Genomic DNA, 13,298 nt, shown 5'->3' on the forward strand with positions numbered 1-13,298 from the left:
CATGGCTATCCAGGTAGAATTGGTAGGGTTACGTTCTCGAAAACAAGGACCATCCTACCTGCTCTGCTTCTTACGTGTGACCAAACTGCTCGTCGTGTGTGAGGGCCTTTCTTATTGCAGGTCTGGCCTCTATGACTCCTTCATAGCCGATACCAACAGTCGTGCCTTGATACACGACGTCATTCCTGGATAGGAAGGCTCCATAACATGTTGATAGATTGCTGCATGTACCTCGAGGAATGAGAAATATGGAATTTCGGACGCCAGTTAAGGGCGTCCTCAATGACCCTGGAGGCCCTCCCATCTCCTGCAGCTTGACGGATTGGCCGTATTTCAGATCGACGAAATGGACGCTTGAAGAATGATTCCGAGTAGGTGCCTGTCGGTTTTGGTCCGACGGACTTGTCACGTCCTTGGTATTGCTCAACTGGTACAACGTTGTGTTCAACTTTACACCGAATGTAGCTATGCCGATCAACGAAGCAGCAGTCCCACCTCGCCCATATTGCTGGGTGAGTCTTAGCAGGCATCAGCAGCAGCGGTCGTGGCAAGCTAGATTCTGGGCATCCCCAAGATTGTGGCTATCGGCCGTCGACATGCACAAGACATTGAAGATAATGGGAGGCAGGAGGAGCCTCGAAAGCCAGGGAACAAGGAACGGTTGTCCAACTAGACTCCCACACTCCCGAAGTGTGCCTCAAAAGGAAAAAGCAATGAAGTACTCCGTAGGTGAACCTCAAACAGCAAGAGATGGCCTGCATTTGATATAGCACATCGCTGAAGTCGCTCGTAAGCCGCGCAGCTTAGGCGAGCCAATTGTCAATGCGTCCACGACGCGGTGGCGTTGTGCAACATCCAGTCTTCATCCGAGGATGACAGATTGGACTTTGATATCTCTCGAAGCGGAATGTCGAGGTCAATTTACTGCCACCACATGTGCGATACACGATGGTGCACCGATTATGTACTCTTCTCAGTGAAGTAGCACGGTGAGATGAGCTAAGTCAGATTCATGCCGGGGCGAGCGGCGGGCAAGAACCGACTTTCGCAGGGCCACAGCCAGAGCCGGAGGCCCCCCTTGTTCACAGTTCCACTCTTTTACTTTAAAAAAGACCTGTCGAGTTTTTGACGACCCGCAACAGCGACTGGGGATGCTGCGCGCCTATTTTCTCAATTCCGACTGTATCTGAGCCTCTCGAGTGGATTGCGTCTGAGGCCGAGCCTCTGAGAGGCTGAGGCTAGCCGTTGAACGAGACCATGATATGCAGAGCTGTGGGTAAGGCCCTCGATCTTCATCCTGCCTGTCTTGGGGACTGGGTGGCCTCGCAGGATGCAGCATGCGGCGATGGAGTCGGACCAACAATCCCTTATGCTGAAACATCCCGAGTCAGATCCTTTTGGCGAGGTCTTCCTTTGTAGCCTTGTTGCATCCCCTCTGCTGTTGATACTAACCCAAGAATATCCACGTTGTCTTTCCACCTCGCCACGTTGTTTTTGGATCGTCTAAGGAGCACTCAATTGCGTTTGCAGTCTCCTTTGTCTTCCTGCGTATGCGACAACGTCCGTCTTACCAGGCATCAACTCGAACCATCGATCCCTAGAGTCAACTCGCTCGGTCGATCTGTCGAAGGTCTTTGACCATGGGGATATCCCGGCTGGTACGAACAACCACTAGGAAATATGTACAGACGGTTAACACTCCCGCAGGCATACTTGGCAACTCTGCTCGCCGCCTTGACCTACGCCTCTCCCCTTGTAAAACGAGCCGAAGACGTGGTCCAAGGCGCACTAGGGACAGATGGATACTGGAATGACTATGATGGTTGGTCACGTCGCAAGAGCACGGGGATTAATGCTGATCGCAATGAACAGGCGGGTCAAACCACTACACCGAATATGAAGGCAATGGTTCGGTGACGGCAGGGTGGCCCAATCAACTGACGTGGGTGTCCTTCAATGATCTATGGGTTTCCAATCAACATACAATCAGCCGGAGTTGCGACCAGCTGTATGGGGTGCCAAATAATTCAGAGCAAGAGACACAAGATTTGTACAATTCAATAAAACAGATCGCCCATCAAACCAGGGTAGATCACCGCTTTATTCTGGCTGCCATTCTACAAGAAACCAAAGGCTGTGTTCGAGCAAAGACCAGCGTTTCGCCGGATGGAATCAAGAATCCGGGTTTACTTCAATCGTTCAAAGGAACGCATTCCTGCAATGATGGGAAAGTACTCAATCCATGTCCAACGGATCAGATTTTGGGTATGATTGCAGATGGGGGTAAGTTTGCTGAAAAATAGGGGTTGCTACAGTCGTTGCTAACAATGACTTTCACAGTTGGCGGCACGGATGCTGGACATGGGTTTGCTGCCGATATCAATGCCCAAGCCGACGTCGAAGGAATCGAATATGCTGAGGCGTATTACCGAGCCGCTCGGCTATACAACTCCGGTGCCATTGATTCATCCGGAGACTTGGGCAAAGGATCTGCAACACACTGCTATGCCAGTGATATCGCGAATATTCTCGTTGGGTGGACGGATAGCCAGTCAACTTGCACGTTGGACGACGATTAGAAGGCACAACGGACTCCAAAGGCATGAGACTCTGCTGGCTCATAATTTCTGGTCGAGTGATGCTCGCTTGCATGGCGCTGGGAGTCATTGGGAAAAGCAGCCTTTTGGAAAGGACGTGGAAATATACCAGGCCCCTACAGTATAGAGGAATCAAAGTGCACGCCAGCATGGTTCCGAATACCAGTAATCTTTTGATATCATGCTTCGGAAGCCCCACCTGGAATTTATGCCCTCTTGTTTGCTGCCACGATGAACTCGTTTGGTTTGGCGAACATCTGAACCAGTCTCCAAAGAGAAGAATTCCTTCTTTGCAATAAAGGGCAAGGAGTGCGCCTTCACCTTGTCCTTTCATCTTTAAAGGCCTGGTCGTGTGCTCTCCTCCATCTCCAGCATCGTCCGTGCTGTGGGGTACGTCAATGATATAGTCATCGTTCTTCGGAGATAAGCACCATTATTCCGTCCACGAAAGCACGACACCGAAGGCGGCACCTCCGCAGCCTGCGACCTTGCTTCGTCCAATACCTATATTCTCTCCTTGGGCTTCCATTTCCGTTCTCATCAATCATGTCACAATCTCGGGATGACCGCGAAGGCCTGAGCCCATCACCTGCCAATATCCTGGACATCTTCACCGGAGACGAGGACGACGATGATGAAATGGATAGTTACCACCCCACCGAGGAAATAAGCACCGATGCCAGTCTGCAAGACGAAGAGGATAGCGATGTGGACTTTGCTGGTAACGACCAACCTGATCCAACCCCTTTCTAGCCAGCTAAATAATTCACAGACGCCCAAGAATCTCTCAATGGGATCGAAATCGTCCTCGAGACCGGCGATGACGACGATGAGGATGAAGAGGAAGACGGCAACCAGACAGAAACAGAAGGAGGCCGTGCAGGTCGACCGGCGCAGGGCTTACGTTCGTCTCCTTATATGTCCTGCTTCATAAACCCTTCTCTCGTTACTCCTCATCTCACCTCACTTCTGCCGCCGCAGACCATCTGATTGTGGTTGTATAGTGACAACGGCCGACATTCGCGGTCTTCTCAACGCCAGCGCACCCCTACGTCGACTGATACTCTCACGCTACCGCCTCTTCGGTCCCAATGGCCGCGACCTCTTTGACGATGACGATGACGACGAGTATGAATCCTCCCACGGCGGTTTCAACGCCGCCCGCCGCCGCCGTGGCCGTCGGTCGAAACCCTCAGCGGACAGATTCCCAAAGGTCCCCAGCGACGCGGGCCGCGCGCTCATGACGTCTGGTCTCTACGGCAGCACTGATTCACATGTGGACATTCTGCGGAAGAGGAGGCGGACTATCAGCGAGCGGTTACTCTGGCGGAGACTGGGCCTCGACGCGCGGAGCAGCATGCGCAAACAGAACAGACTGATTGCGCAGGATAGTATTCCCAGTACAACGGCGGCTGATAAGATCATACACTACGACAGCCGGGCGTACAGTGGACAGTTCAGTGACGATGGGAACTTTTTCTTTAGTTGTACGCAGAACTTCAAAGTTCGGATGTATGACACAAGTAATCCATATGAGTGGCGGTATTACAAGACGGTGGACTACCCTTTCGGGCAGTGGACGATCACCGACGCTACGCTGTCACCCGACAACAGGTGGTTGGCGTACAGCAGTATCAGGCACACGGTGTGTCTTGCCCCTACCGATCCCGGAGATCACAGCGAGCACACCCTGCTCGATTTTACGAACTTCGCGCCCGGTTCAGGCCATGGTCGCCCGACGTACGGGTACATGGGCAGACACGGGTTTGGCATCTGGAGTCTACGCTTCAGTGGTGATGGCAGAGAGATTGTGGCAGGGACAAGCGATCACAGCGTGGTCGTGTACGATATCGAGCGTCGACAGAGCACGGTACGCCTGACGAATCACGAAGACGACGTCAACGCAGTGTGTTTCGGCGACAAATCCTCGCCGCATATCCTGTACAGTGGGAGTGACGACCAGACGTTGCGGGTCTGGGATAGACGATCTATGGCCGATGGACGCCCCGCGGGCATATTCGTCGGACATACAGAGGGCTTGACGTATGTGGATTCCAAGGGCGATGGACGGTATGTGTTGTCGAATGGGAAGGACCAGATGATGAAGCTCTGGGACCTGCGCAGGATGATTTCGCCGAATGAGTTCAAGAGCATCGACATGCACAATTATACGACCAACTTCGATTATCGATTCAGCCCGTACGATGAGGACGACTATGTGCCGAACCCGAAGGACTGCAGCGTTGTCACTTTCAGAGGGCATTCGGTGCTCAAGACTCTGATCAGATGCCATTTCAGTCCACCAGGCAGTTCAAACTCGAGATACGTCTATAGTGGAAGTGAGGATGGAAAGGTTTATATATGGAACATGGACGGCACACGAAAGGCGATGATCGACGTCTTTGCCGCAACGAAGTATACGCGACCACGGACCGATGGCGGCGACGGCTACGGCTACGAGTTGCACGGGCATCATAATAGTGTGTGGAAGACGTGCGTACGGGACGCGAGTTGGAGTCCTACGGCGCCGGTGATGGCGGCGACGAGCTGGAATGGGTGGGGCATGGCGACGGGGACGGTAAGTCTGCATTCATGGAACGATGGGAATGAGGACGATGAGGCAATGCCGCTTATGGGCAGCAATTATAATGCAAGGCTGGATGCTAGGGAGGATTTTGACATTGCAGCAAGACGGGTACGGGGCGAAGAGAGGTATACGCGCAGCAGGGCCGAGGGGAGGGGTTTGAGGAGTAGTGTCGTGCGCCCGCAACGGTATGGCGACGAGGAAGATGACGATGGTGGTGGAGTCTGGTGACAATCACTGAATGCTGTAAGAAGGGGCCTGAGGAGGGTAAGTTTGAGGCGGACTGCGTGGCCAGAAGCACCAGAGTCGTCGTGACGGGGCGGGCGTTGGGTTGAGCAAGCTTGAGCTTGTGGGTGGCCACGACCAAGTTTCTGTCGACCATGCATCGTGTGGTACGTACGAATGGGTACCTATAGGTATCATGTGGAGGACCTTTTTGTTTGCGATGAACACGATTACGAGAACACAACGGTATGCATATGGAGCAGACGGCAGCGAGGTAGAAGAAATATTCAGCATACCATGATCTGCATCTTTTCATTCCTGGACGTACCCTCTAGCTAACCTAGCTAACTTAGAGGGCGTAATGAAATGCAATGCTGTCGCAATGCAAGTCGACTTCGCAGATGTCCTGCATCGCATCTAATGGTGTTTTCCCTCTGGGTTTGCTACAAGGTACTCAAGATGCTCCCGCTGCGCACTACTTCCAACTCCGTGCGCGACCCGCCTGAAGTGTGATGATGCAAGATTATAGAAACGGATGGCTCATCATCGGCTCTGCCTTGATCTCCGCTTTGCTTTGGCCGTATCATCCTACTAATACGTTGTTGACGGGGATGTGTACTGTAGTAACGTCTCGTCAGTCGTTGCAATTTCTGATCTCGGCAGAAGGTAGACGTACTCAGCTTGATGAAGTAGCCAATCGCGCCCATTATCAGAAACCCCATGCCCACTGCTTGCGAGATCTTGATGAATTCTCTTCGGTCGGCTGTTGGAGATGTGTTAGCACGGTCACTGCAAGATCACACGAAGGGGGCAGAAGCGAGGGCGTGTTCCAAGCCCAGCCTCTGCAGCACCATGTTCCCTCAACGCAGTCGCATTTCCGGAAGGCCAGCGGCATTCCTGGTCTCGAATTTCTTTACTCCCTTGAGCCTGAGGCAATCTCCGTGTGCGCTTCAAAGAAGACGGTGCTGCTGCGCAAAGGGCAGAAAGATCTGTGAAGAACAGGCAGTAACATACGTTTCGTGCATCTGTTTATGAACTGTGTTCCATCTTTGAAAAAGTCCTTTGGCACGTCGGCCATCTCTTGCAGTAGATCAGACATATTGTGGTGAGGTATGTGGTAGGAGATGTTGATGTTAAGGGTTGTCTCCAGCGAGGAATAAAGTGTTATTGGCAGCGTGAACGCGAGAGATCGAGATACTGGTCGCAGAGGTTATTCACAAGGTTGAGGTAGGTGAGGACTTGTCGTTGGGTTTATGGAGCGACAAAATACGGGGAAGTAGGTAAGGTGGCTTTTGGAGGTGTCAAAGGCCGAGAATCATCAAGTCACGATCAATGCAGGCCCCTGGCCCCTCGAGGACGTAGCGCAGACGCAGCCCTTAGCGCGGAGGAAGCTGCGCCTGCGCTGTCGGGCCTCATCACTTACCACCAGACCTCATTGTTTCCGTCATCATCATCATCCAGAGTCTCATTGCCATTCCTTGCATTCATCACCATCGGTCCTTTTCGTTTAACTGAAACCTATTTTGTGCAAACGGCACACTTTTCGAGTTACATCACTGCACACTGGCGCCTGGCTCGATCAGCAGTGCAGGTTCTCACGAGGTATCCCGAGCCTTTGACTGAACAACACCTAGGCGTGCAGATTGAGAATTCGTCTGTGTGCTCCATAGTCACGGACGTTCGCGAAGGTGATACGGTTCACGAGATATCCATTTTCATTCTATTGTGTACATTCTTGCACCGCCCGCTGCGAGGTTCCGGGCCCTTGTATCTTCTCTTTTCAAGAAGACAGCTGGACTGCTTCATGTAATATGACATTCGGGAATTCCTGGTGAGACCAATGGGAGGATCAAATTGAGCATCTCTGTACGTATGTCTTGTTGGGATTTGCACCGGAGGACGGGCAGGAGATGACGACGGTGCTGGCGGGCTTGTACCTCTATCCTTGTCTTGTATTGTGGCTAATGCAGCATGAACTTTGCAGAGCTCATCTTCTTCTTGATCACCTTGTGCATAAGATTCAGACAGAAAATCGACGTTTTAAACACCTACCTCCGTCATGATGGCGTCCGACGAGGACAATTTTGACATTGACATCTACGGTGATGGGGAGATTGATATGGGAAATGATGGGAATATGGACTACAAACAAGAAGACGAAGAGGCTAGTTTCGCAGTAGATGCGGAGAATGGCCATCTTGCAGAAGAGACCGCAGAATCGAAGGCCGAGCCAGAACAGGAACCAACACCTGCACAAGCACCTCCACGCCAGGTCAAAACAGAAGACCGCCCGCCCAAAGCCGGCGTAATTGCAGACAAGCATACACCAGCTCCAACACAAGGCGTAAAGCGGAAAGAGACGTCGGATGAAAGACCTGTTGACCATGGTGCCACGAATGCGCTCATGATCTCAGATTTGCATTGGTGGATCACAGAGGACGATATTCGAGGCTGGGCTAATGAAGCAGGAGCCGAAGATGAACTGAGAGAGATAACATTCAGCGAACATAAAGTGAATGGCAAAAGCAAAGGGTCAGTATGCCTATCTCAACGACGTATAGAGGTCTGACACAGTTACCAGCCAAGCATATCTCGAATTTTCTTCGCCTCAAGCAGCAACTGCAACCAAGCACGAAATCGAATCCCAAGGCGGCACTCAAGCTAGTTCCCGAAAGCACTCGGTTGTCTTTACGAATGCGACACAAAATCCCTTCAAGACTCTTCCCAAAGATGCACCTGTGAGAGCAAGAGACGACAGACCCGCGCGAGGTGGCACTTTCAATTCCGGACCACGCGGAGATACCGGCTATGGAGGTACCCAAGGTTTTCGCGGCAACCGCGGCGGTGGCTTCAGTCGTGGTGGATATGGAGGACATGGCCAGTACAACCGCAACTTCTCCGGACCCATGGGAGGCTACAGCAACAGCAACAACCACATGGGCTTCCAAGGCAACATGGGTATGAACAACAATTATGGAGGCTTCAATCGAGGTGGCATGATGGGTGGTCCTATGAGAGGGAACATTGGCGGTATGAGAGGAGGTCGAGGTGGTATGAACAATATGATGCCCATGGGCGGGATGGGGATGGGTAATATGGGAATGAATCCTATGATGGCCGGGATGGGTATGCCAGGTAAGTCCGATCATGCTAACAGAGCCTGATGCGCGTTTACTGAACGATTCGAGTAGCTTTTCAAGCAAATCAATTCAACCCCGGAATGTTCAATGCAGGACAAGGCCAAGGCTTTGGTGGTGGTGACTGGAACCAACACGGAGCTAAGCGACAACGACAAGACTGAGGATGGAAACAGATTTCCCCCAGCTGCAAACTATTATGGCAATTCACAGACACTTGCAAGGTACGGAGTGCCCCGTATGGGTACGGTGATACACCTCCGAGGAAAGAGGGCTCGGTGCGATGCTGTGCAACCACGAAACCCAGTCTATGGTCACATGCTGCTAATCGTTCTCTTGCAGAAATCAGAAAACCTTTGGGACAAACAAAGTGCTAGTGGAAAAAGAACCCGCCTAGGGAGCTTGAGGATGATGCAATAATGGGTATGCGCATGGCATTCCGCACTCGAAAAAGAAGAAGAGAAAATAATGGGAGAGCCAGGAGTGCCAGGGCTGACAGATTGAGTAATGGCTCAAGGCCTGGACAATAATGTGGAAATGCTGAAGATCCAATCCGCAGGAGAAGTGCCATTGAGCTATTCAACCAGTCGGCAAGCCAGGCCGCTGGGAAGCATTTCTGTCCAGTCGCCTCCACCCGGAAAATACCAACAGCGCGTGTTATTCGTGGAAAGACTTGACAGAGGGGCCATCAGCCATTTCCCAGGATTCGAGGTTTCCTTGTAACTGGCGCCGCACAGCAGAGGAAGAACCAGCACCACGCTTCAATACCAACTGATGGTTCACTTTCACTTCCTTCTATCGCATCAAAGTAAATTAAATTGTCTCTCCCGTTGACTGCTCCCATCACCAAGCTATGGCGCTCGATGGCCTCACCACTCCATGAATTCCAAAAGTCCTCTTGTTCCTGATCCGCGTTCTTCGCCTCCCACTATCAGGCTATCCCCGTAGCCAGCATGTCGGGGCAGGGACAGCAACAGCAACGGCGCGGGGATGCCATGCGCCCCCAGCCAACGCCCGATCGCACAAAGTCACAATCGCAGGCTCAGACTCCTGTGCTCTCGGTCGAATCATCCAATCCATCAGCTCAACCTACTTCCGCTTCACAAACCCCAAGTTCGCCTGCGCAGACCCCTCTGTTCCGAGTCCCTCAATCTCCTCACATAGGCGGCAGTGAGTCTACTGCAAAAGTGGGAAAAGTTGCGATACCAAGACTGAAGAGAGCTATCGATGTTGCTGGTGAAGATGCGGTCAGATCCGGGAGCAGGCACAGAGTTAACCATGCTTGCGAACCATGTCGCCACAGAAAGACGAAATGCAGCGGCGAGAGACCTGTCTGTAGACACTGCCAGGACTTCAAGATAACATGTTTCTACGCGGATGGGAAGCGAGATAGAGTCAAGAAGTATGTCCGAATTCTGCTTGCGGCAAAGTTGATGCTGACGGAAGACCAGGCAATTCGGAACTATGACCGAGAAGGTGACCGACTACGAAAAACTCCTGAGGGCACTCATGGACAGAGTCGACGAGGCAGACGCAAGACTGATTCGTGCATCGTTGGAGAAGGTGAGACATTCATTACAGTCGATGGACTTGACTGAGATATGCCTAGGAGATGTACGATGCCGAAGAAACCGCCACAGATGGTGGTACATTGGACACGGTGTCTGCGATACCCAGTATCGAAAGAGAAGATTCCCGCTCCGGCGCCGAATCAGAGGTTTCCGCTGGTGCTGGCTCGACGGGTGCTCTCGATAGGACCGATGAGGATTTCACCCGCGAACAGGCCAGGGCCACCGGATACATGGGGAAGAACTCTGAAATTACCTGGCTCCAACGTTTGCGCGAGGAGAACCAGTTCGGGGATCGCCCACAAGACATGCTGGGCGACGAGAGACAACGAAAAGTAGCAGACGCATCTGTCACCTCATTTTCCTCGATGCGTCCCCCGGGAGATGCCCAACTCCCTCTGGCTGAAGCAGAAGAAGGCTGGACCATCAACGACTACAACTACCACCTGGACGACACATCTATCTTCACCTTCGAAGCCGTTGACCCGTATGAGCTACCAACACCAGAGGTTGCCAATCATTTGTTTAATGCATACATGGAACGAGTCCATCCTAGCTTTCCCGTCATTGGGAAAGTCAATCTGAGGGCTCAATTCCGAAAGTTTATCGGTGGGACTGTGCAGAGACCGCCTGAGAAATGGCTGGCTATTCTGAACATGATCTTCGCCATCGCTGCAAGATATTCCCACCTTATCAAGGCAGACTGGAGAGGCGACGAGCGCGATCACCTGATTTATTTTACGCGAGCCCGACTTTTGACCATGAGTTCAGAGACTTTGTTCCAACATCCGGACCTCCAACATATCCAGGTATTGGGACTGATGTCATTCTACCTGCTATGTGTCAGTCAAGTGAATAGGTGCGTAAACAGCAGGCTTCTCACATGCGCATCAGCTAACTGAAGCAGGGCATGGCTTCTCATCGGCGTGGCAATCCGGGCTGCTACCTCGCTGGGTATGAATATGCGCAACGACAGTGCCAATCTGAAAAATTCGCTCAAAGAAATTCGCTATCGCGTATGGTGGGCCCTTTACTGCCTGGAGCACCGGCTCTGTAACATGACAGGCAGAGTTAATTGCATCCTTGACGAACATTGCACAACACCACTTCCCATTCCGTTAGAGGAAGAATTGTTCGACTCGGAGGACGGTCAGAAACTCTTGAGCAAGGAAAGACAGCAAGGCGATCGAGCTCCCGCGTCAAACACACAGACGCCCAGCGCTACCAACTCAACTCCTTCGACAGATCGTTCTCGCTCTCAAACAAAGGTCGATTCACGGTCGCCCTCCATGCCTACCAATCAAGGAGACATGGAATGGGCAAGAGACTTCCCACCCAACGGATCCCTCTACTTCCTGCATTTGGTGCAACTGAGTCGAATGTCTCAAAACATTTTTCATCGACTGTACAATCCCACATCTGTCACAGGTACCTGGTCCGACATCCAGGCCAAGATCCAAGAGCTTGACGAGCAGCTTGAGAGATGGTACAGGAGACTCCCACAAGCATTTGCATTTCGGAGAAAGCAGCGTGAACGTGGCTCGTACGAATATCGCCTAAGTCTTGGGTTTTTCTACTACGGCGCGAAGATGACCATCCACCGACCATGTCTTTGCCGCCTTGACCGCAAGATCCCGCACCAATCTACGAAGTCACTCGAGTTCAATCGCAACTCTGCTGCGGCTTGTGTCAAGGCTGCCATGGAGATGCTGGCATCCATTCCCGATGAGCCGAATGCCATTGGTTTATTGAGAGTTGGACCTTGGTGGAATATCCTGCATTGGCTCGTTCAATGTACTTCAGTGCTGATGCTCGAAATCACATTCCGTGCTAATCACATGCCCGAAGAGGTCGACAGTGTTTTGGAAGCCAGCAAAAAAGGAATTCGCTGGTTGCACGCTCTTGGTGAAGATAGTTCATCGGCAAGACGAGCTTGGGCGATCTGTATCCCGATGCTGCGAGAGTCTGCGAAGAAGGTCGGCCGCGATGTTGACGATGTACCACTGTTACCACCCGGTAAGCCTGAGACCCAACCGCAGGACGCTATGATGCCGGATATGTCTAGCCAGAACTTTTCATACGACGCCAACATCTTTACGACTCAACCAACCTCGACTTCGATGTACACCACGATGCCGCAGAATGTCCAACAGTTGCCGACTTCACAAGCCTTCTCGATGTACGATCCCATGATGGCATTTGACCAATACTTCCCGGCGGAATTCCAAGTCGATGGGCCTATGCAGTTTCAGCAGAATCCGGATCCAGAGATGGAGTTCATGAGCAACGCTTTTCATGATGACCAGCATCACCCTCAAGGAGGCCAGAACAGCCGAAAGGACCCTGGGTATAGTTAGGGACATACCCAAGCCCAGCCTCAAGGAAGTGGCCAGAATACTGGACCGGGATACGGCTGGTGGCGCCCAAATCCTGGGGTTGATCAAGATCCAGCCTCCAGATCCTAGCGGGTCGTGCAACAATATCGATCTCACTAGATTCCAAAGTTGCAGACATTCTGCACGTAGCCTGGTCCTTCCTCAACATCAATGTGGAAATAGCAGATGACCTACGATTGCAGCGGCTGCCAAATTGACAGCATCATGGACGACTCTATACTTGGGATATGCAATGGCAGCCAGCCCATCTCCAGCCTCATCGAAGCCCTCATTGTGTCGGATACAACCAGCGTTAGCCAAAGTTACAGTGAAGGCGTGCGAGGCCTGTGAAAGTCAGGCCTGAAGAAGGAGCCGCGTGGGAGTCCGAATCTCACCATTATCTGCGGTGACTGCCAGCTCAAGAAACGCGCGGTTGAGATATCCTTCCTTACAGCTGGTTCATCCCGATACTTTTGGTGGGAAAGAGCACAAGTGTACGAAGTATTCAGGATATGGGCGGTCAGGCAATTGAGGAGAAATGCTGTCCATCCTGGATGTGCGAATACGAAATGAATCTCCTTTGAAAGGGTACCACTAATTTGGGTATTTGAATGCGTGCCGGGCAGGTCAGGTCAAGGGTGCATCTCGTGCGCGTCATGTTCCCAAGGGGCTCGTCGCGCGTACATACCAACCATAACCTGCGGGTTTTGAACCATCACATTCCAGCCCAGCTCCAGTAGACACCAGCAGAGTCTCGAACTGGAGAATGGTTCACTGGACTTCGATCCCCCTGCCATTCTATTTCTTGCTCC

General features: G+C 52.1%; 4 protein-coding genes across 5 annotated transcripts; all 4 read left to right on the plus strand.

The window, feature by feature from the left end:
• The first annotated feature begins 1,168 nt into the window (after positions 1-1,168).
• PV05_11699 (uncharacterized protein) lies at positions 1,169-2,807 on the plus strand. The gene is made up of 4 exons (XM_013455208.1): positions 1,169-1,658; positions 1,708-1,822; positions 1,873-2,283; positions 2,341-2,807. The coding sequence occupies exons 1-4, from the start codon at positions 1,641-1,643 to the stop codon at positions 2,577-2,579; spliced, it is 783 nt and encodes a 260-aa protein (XP_013310662.1). The 5' UTR covers positions 1,169-1,640; the 3' UTR covers positions 2,580-2,807.
• Positions 2,808-3,047: 240 nt separating this feature from the next.
• Positions 3,048-5,713, plus strand: PV05_11700. 2 transcript variants are annotated; one of them, XM_013455210.1, is made up of 3 exons: positions 3,048-3,318; positions 3,370-3,501; positions 3,602-5,713. In XM_013455210.1, exons 1-3 carry the CDS (start codon positions 3,144-3,146, stop codon positions 5,410-5,412), a joined length of 2,118 nt encoding a protein of 705 aa, XP_013310664.1. In that variant the 5' UTR covers positions 3,048-3,143; the 3' UTR covers positions 5,413-5,713. The 2 variants fall into 2 exon arrangements, with proteins under 2 accessions (XP_013310664.1, XP_013310663.1); XM_013455209.1 differs by having other exon boundaries at positions 3,370-5,713.
• Positions 5,714-7,465: 1,752 nt separating this feature from the next.
• Positions 7,466-8,707, plus strand: PV05_11701 (uncharacterized protein; the record flags this gene model as incomplete). Its single annotated transcript, XM_013455211.1, has 3 exons — positions 7,466-7,938; positions 7,988-8,541; positions 8,598-8,707. The coding sequence occupies 3 exons, from the start codon at positions 7,466-7,468 to the stop codon at positions 8,705-8,707; spliced, it is 1,137 nt and encodes a 378-aa protein (XP_013310665.1).
• A 789-nt stretch (positions 8,708-9,496) lies between these two features.
• PV05_11702 (uncharacterized protein) lies at positions 9,497-12,468 on the plus strand (the record flags this gene model as incomplete). Its single annotated transcript, XM_013455212.1, has 4 exons — positions 9,497-9,945; positions 9,995-10,106; positions 10,153-10,970; positions 11,019-12,468. The coding sequence occupies 4 exons, from the start codon at positions 9,497-9,499 to the stop codon at positions 12,466-12,468; spliced, it is 2,829 nt and encodes a 942-aa protein (XP_013310666.1).
• Between the last annotated feature and the right edge of the window lie 830 nt (positions 12,469-13,298).

This window comes from Exophiala xenobiotica, assembly GCF_000835505.1.
Source record: "Exophiala xenobiotica strain CBS 118157 unplaced genomic scaffold supercont1.7, whole genome shotgun sequence".
NCBI lineage: Eukaryota > Fungi > Ascomycota > Eurotiomycetes > Chaetothyriales > Herpotrichiellaceae > Exophiala > Exophiala xenobiotica.

What these genes read in the sequence shown, in the direction of transcription:
- PV05_11699 (XM_013455208.1), top strand. An exon ending in ATACTGGAATGACTATGATG is followed by an intron (nt 1,823 to 1,872) that starts GTTGGTCACGTC and finishes CGCAATGAACAG; the next exon opens with GCGGGTCAAACCACTACACC. An exon ending in GGGTATGATTGCAGATGGGG is followed by an intron (nt 2,284 to 2,340) that starts GTAAGTTTGCTG and finishes TGACTTTCACAG; the next exon opens with TTGGCGGCACGGATGCTGGA.
- PV05_11700 (XM_013455210.1), top strand. Translation starts at nt 3,144, where the DNA reads ATGTCACAATCTCGGGATGACCGCGAAGGCCTGAGCCCATCACCTGCC. An exon ending in TAGCGATGTGGACTTTGCTG is followed by an intron (nt 3,319 to 3,369) that starts GTAACGACCAAC and finishes AATAATTCACAG; the next exon opens with ACGCCCAAGAATCTCTCAAT. An exon ending in TCGACCGGCGCAGGGCTTAC is followed by an intron (nt 3,502 to 3,601) that starts GTTCGTCTCCTT and finishes GTGGTTGTATAG; the next exon opens with TGACAACGGCCGACATTCGC.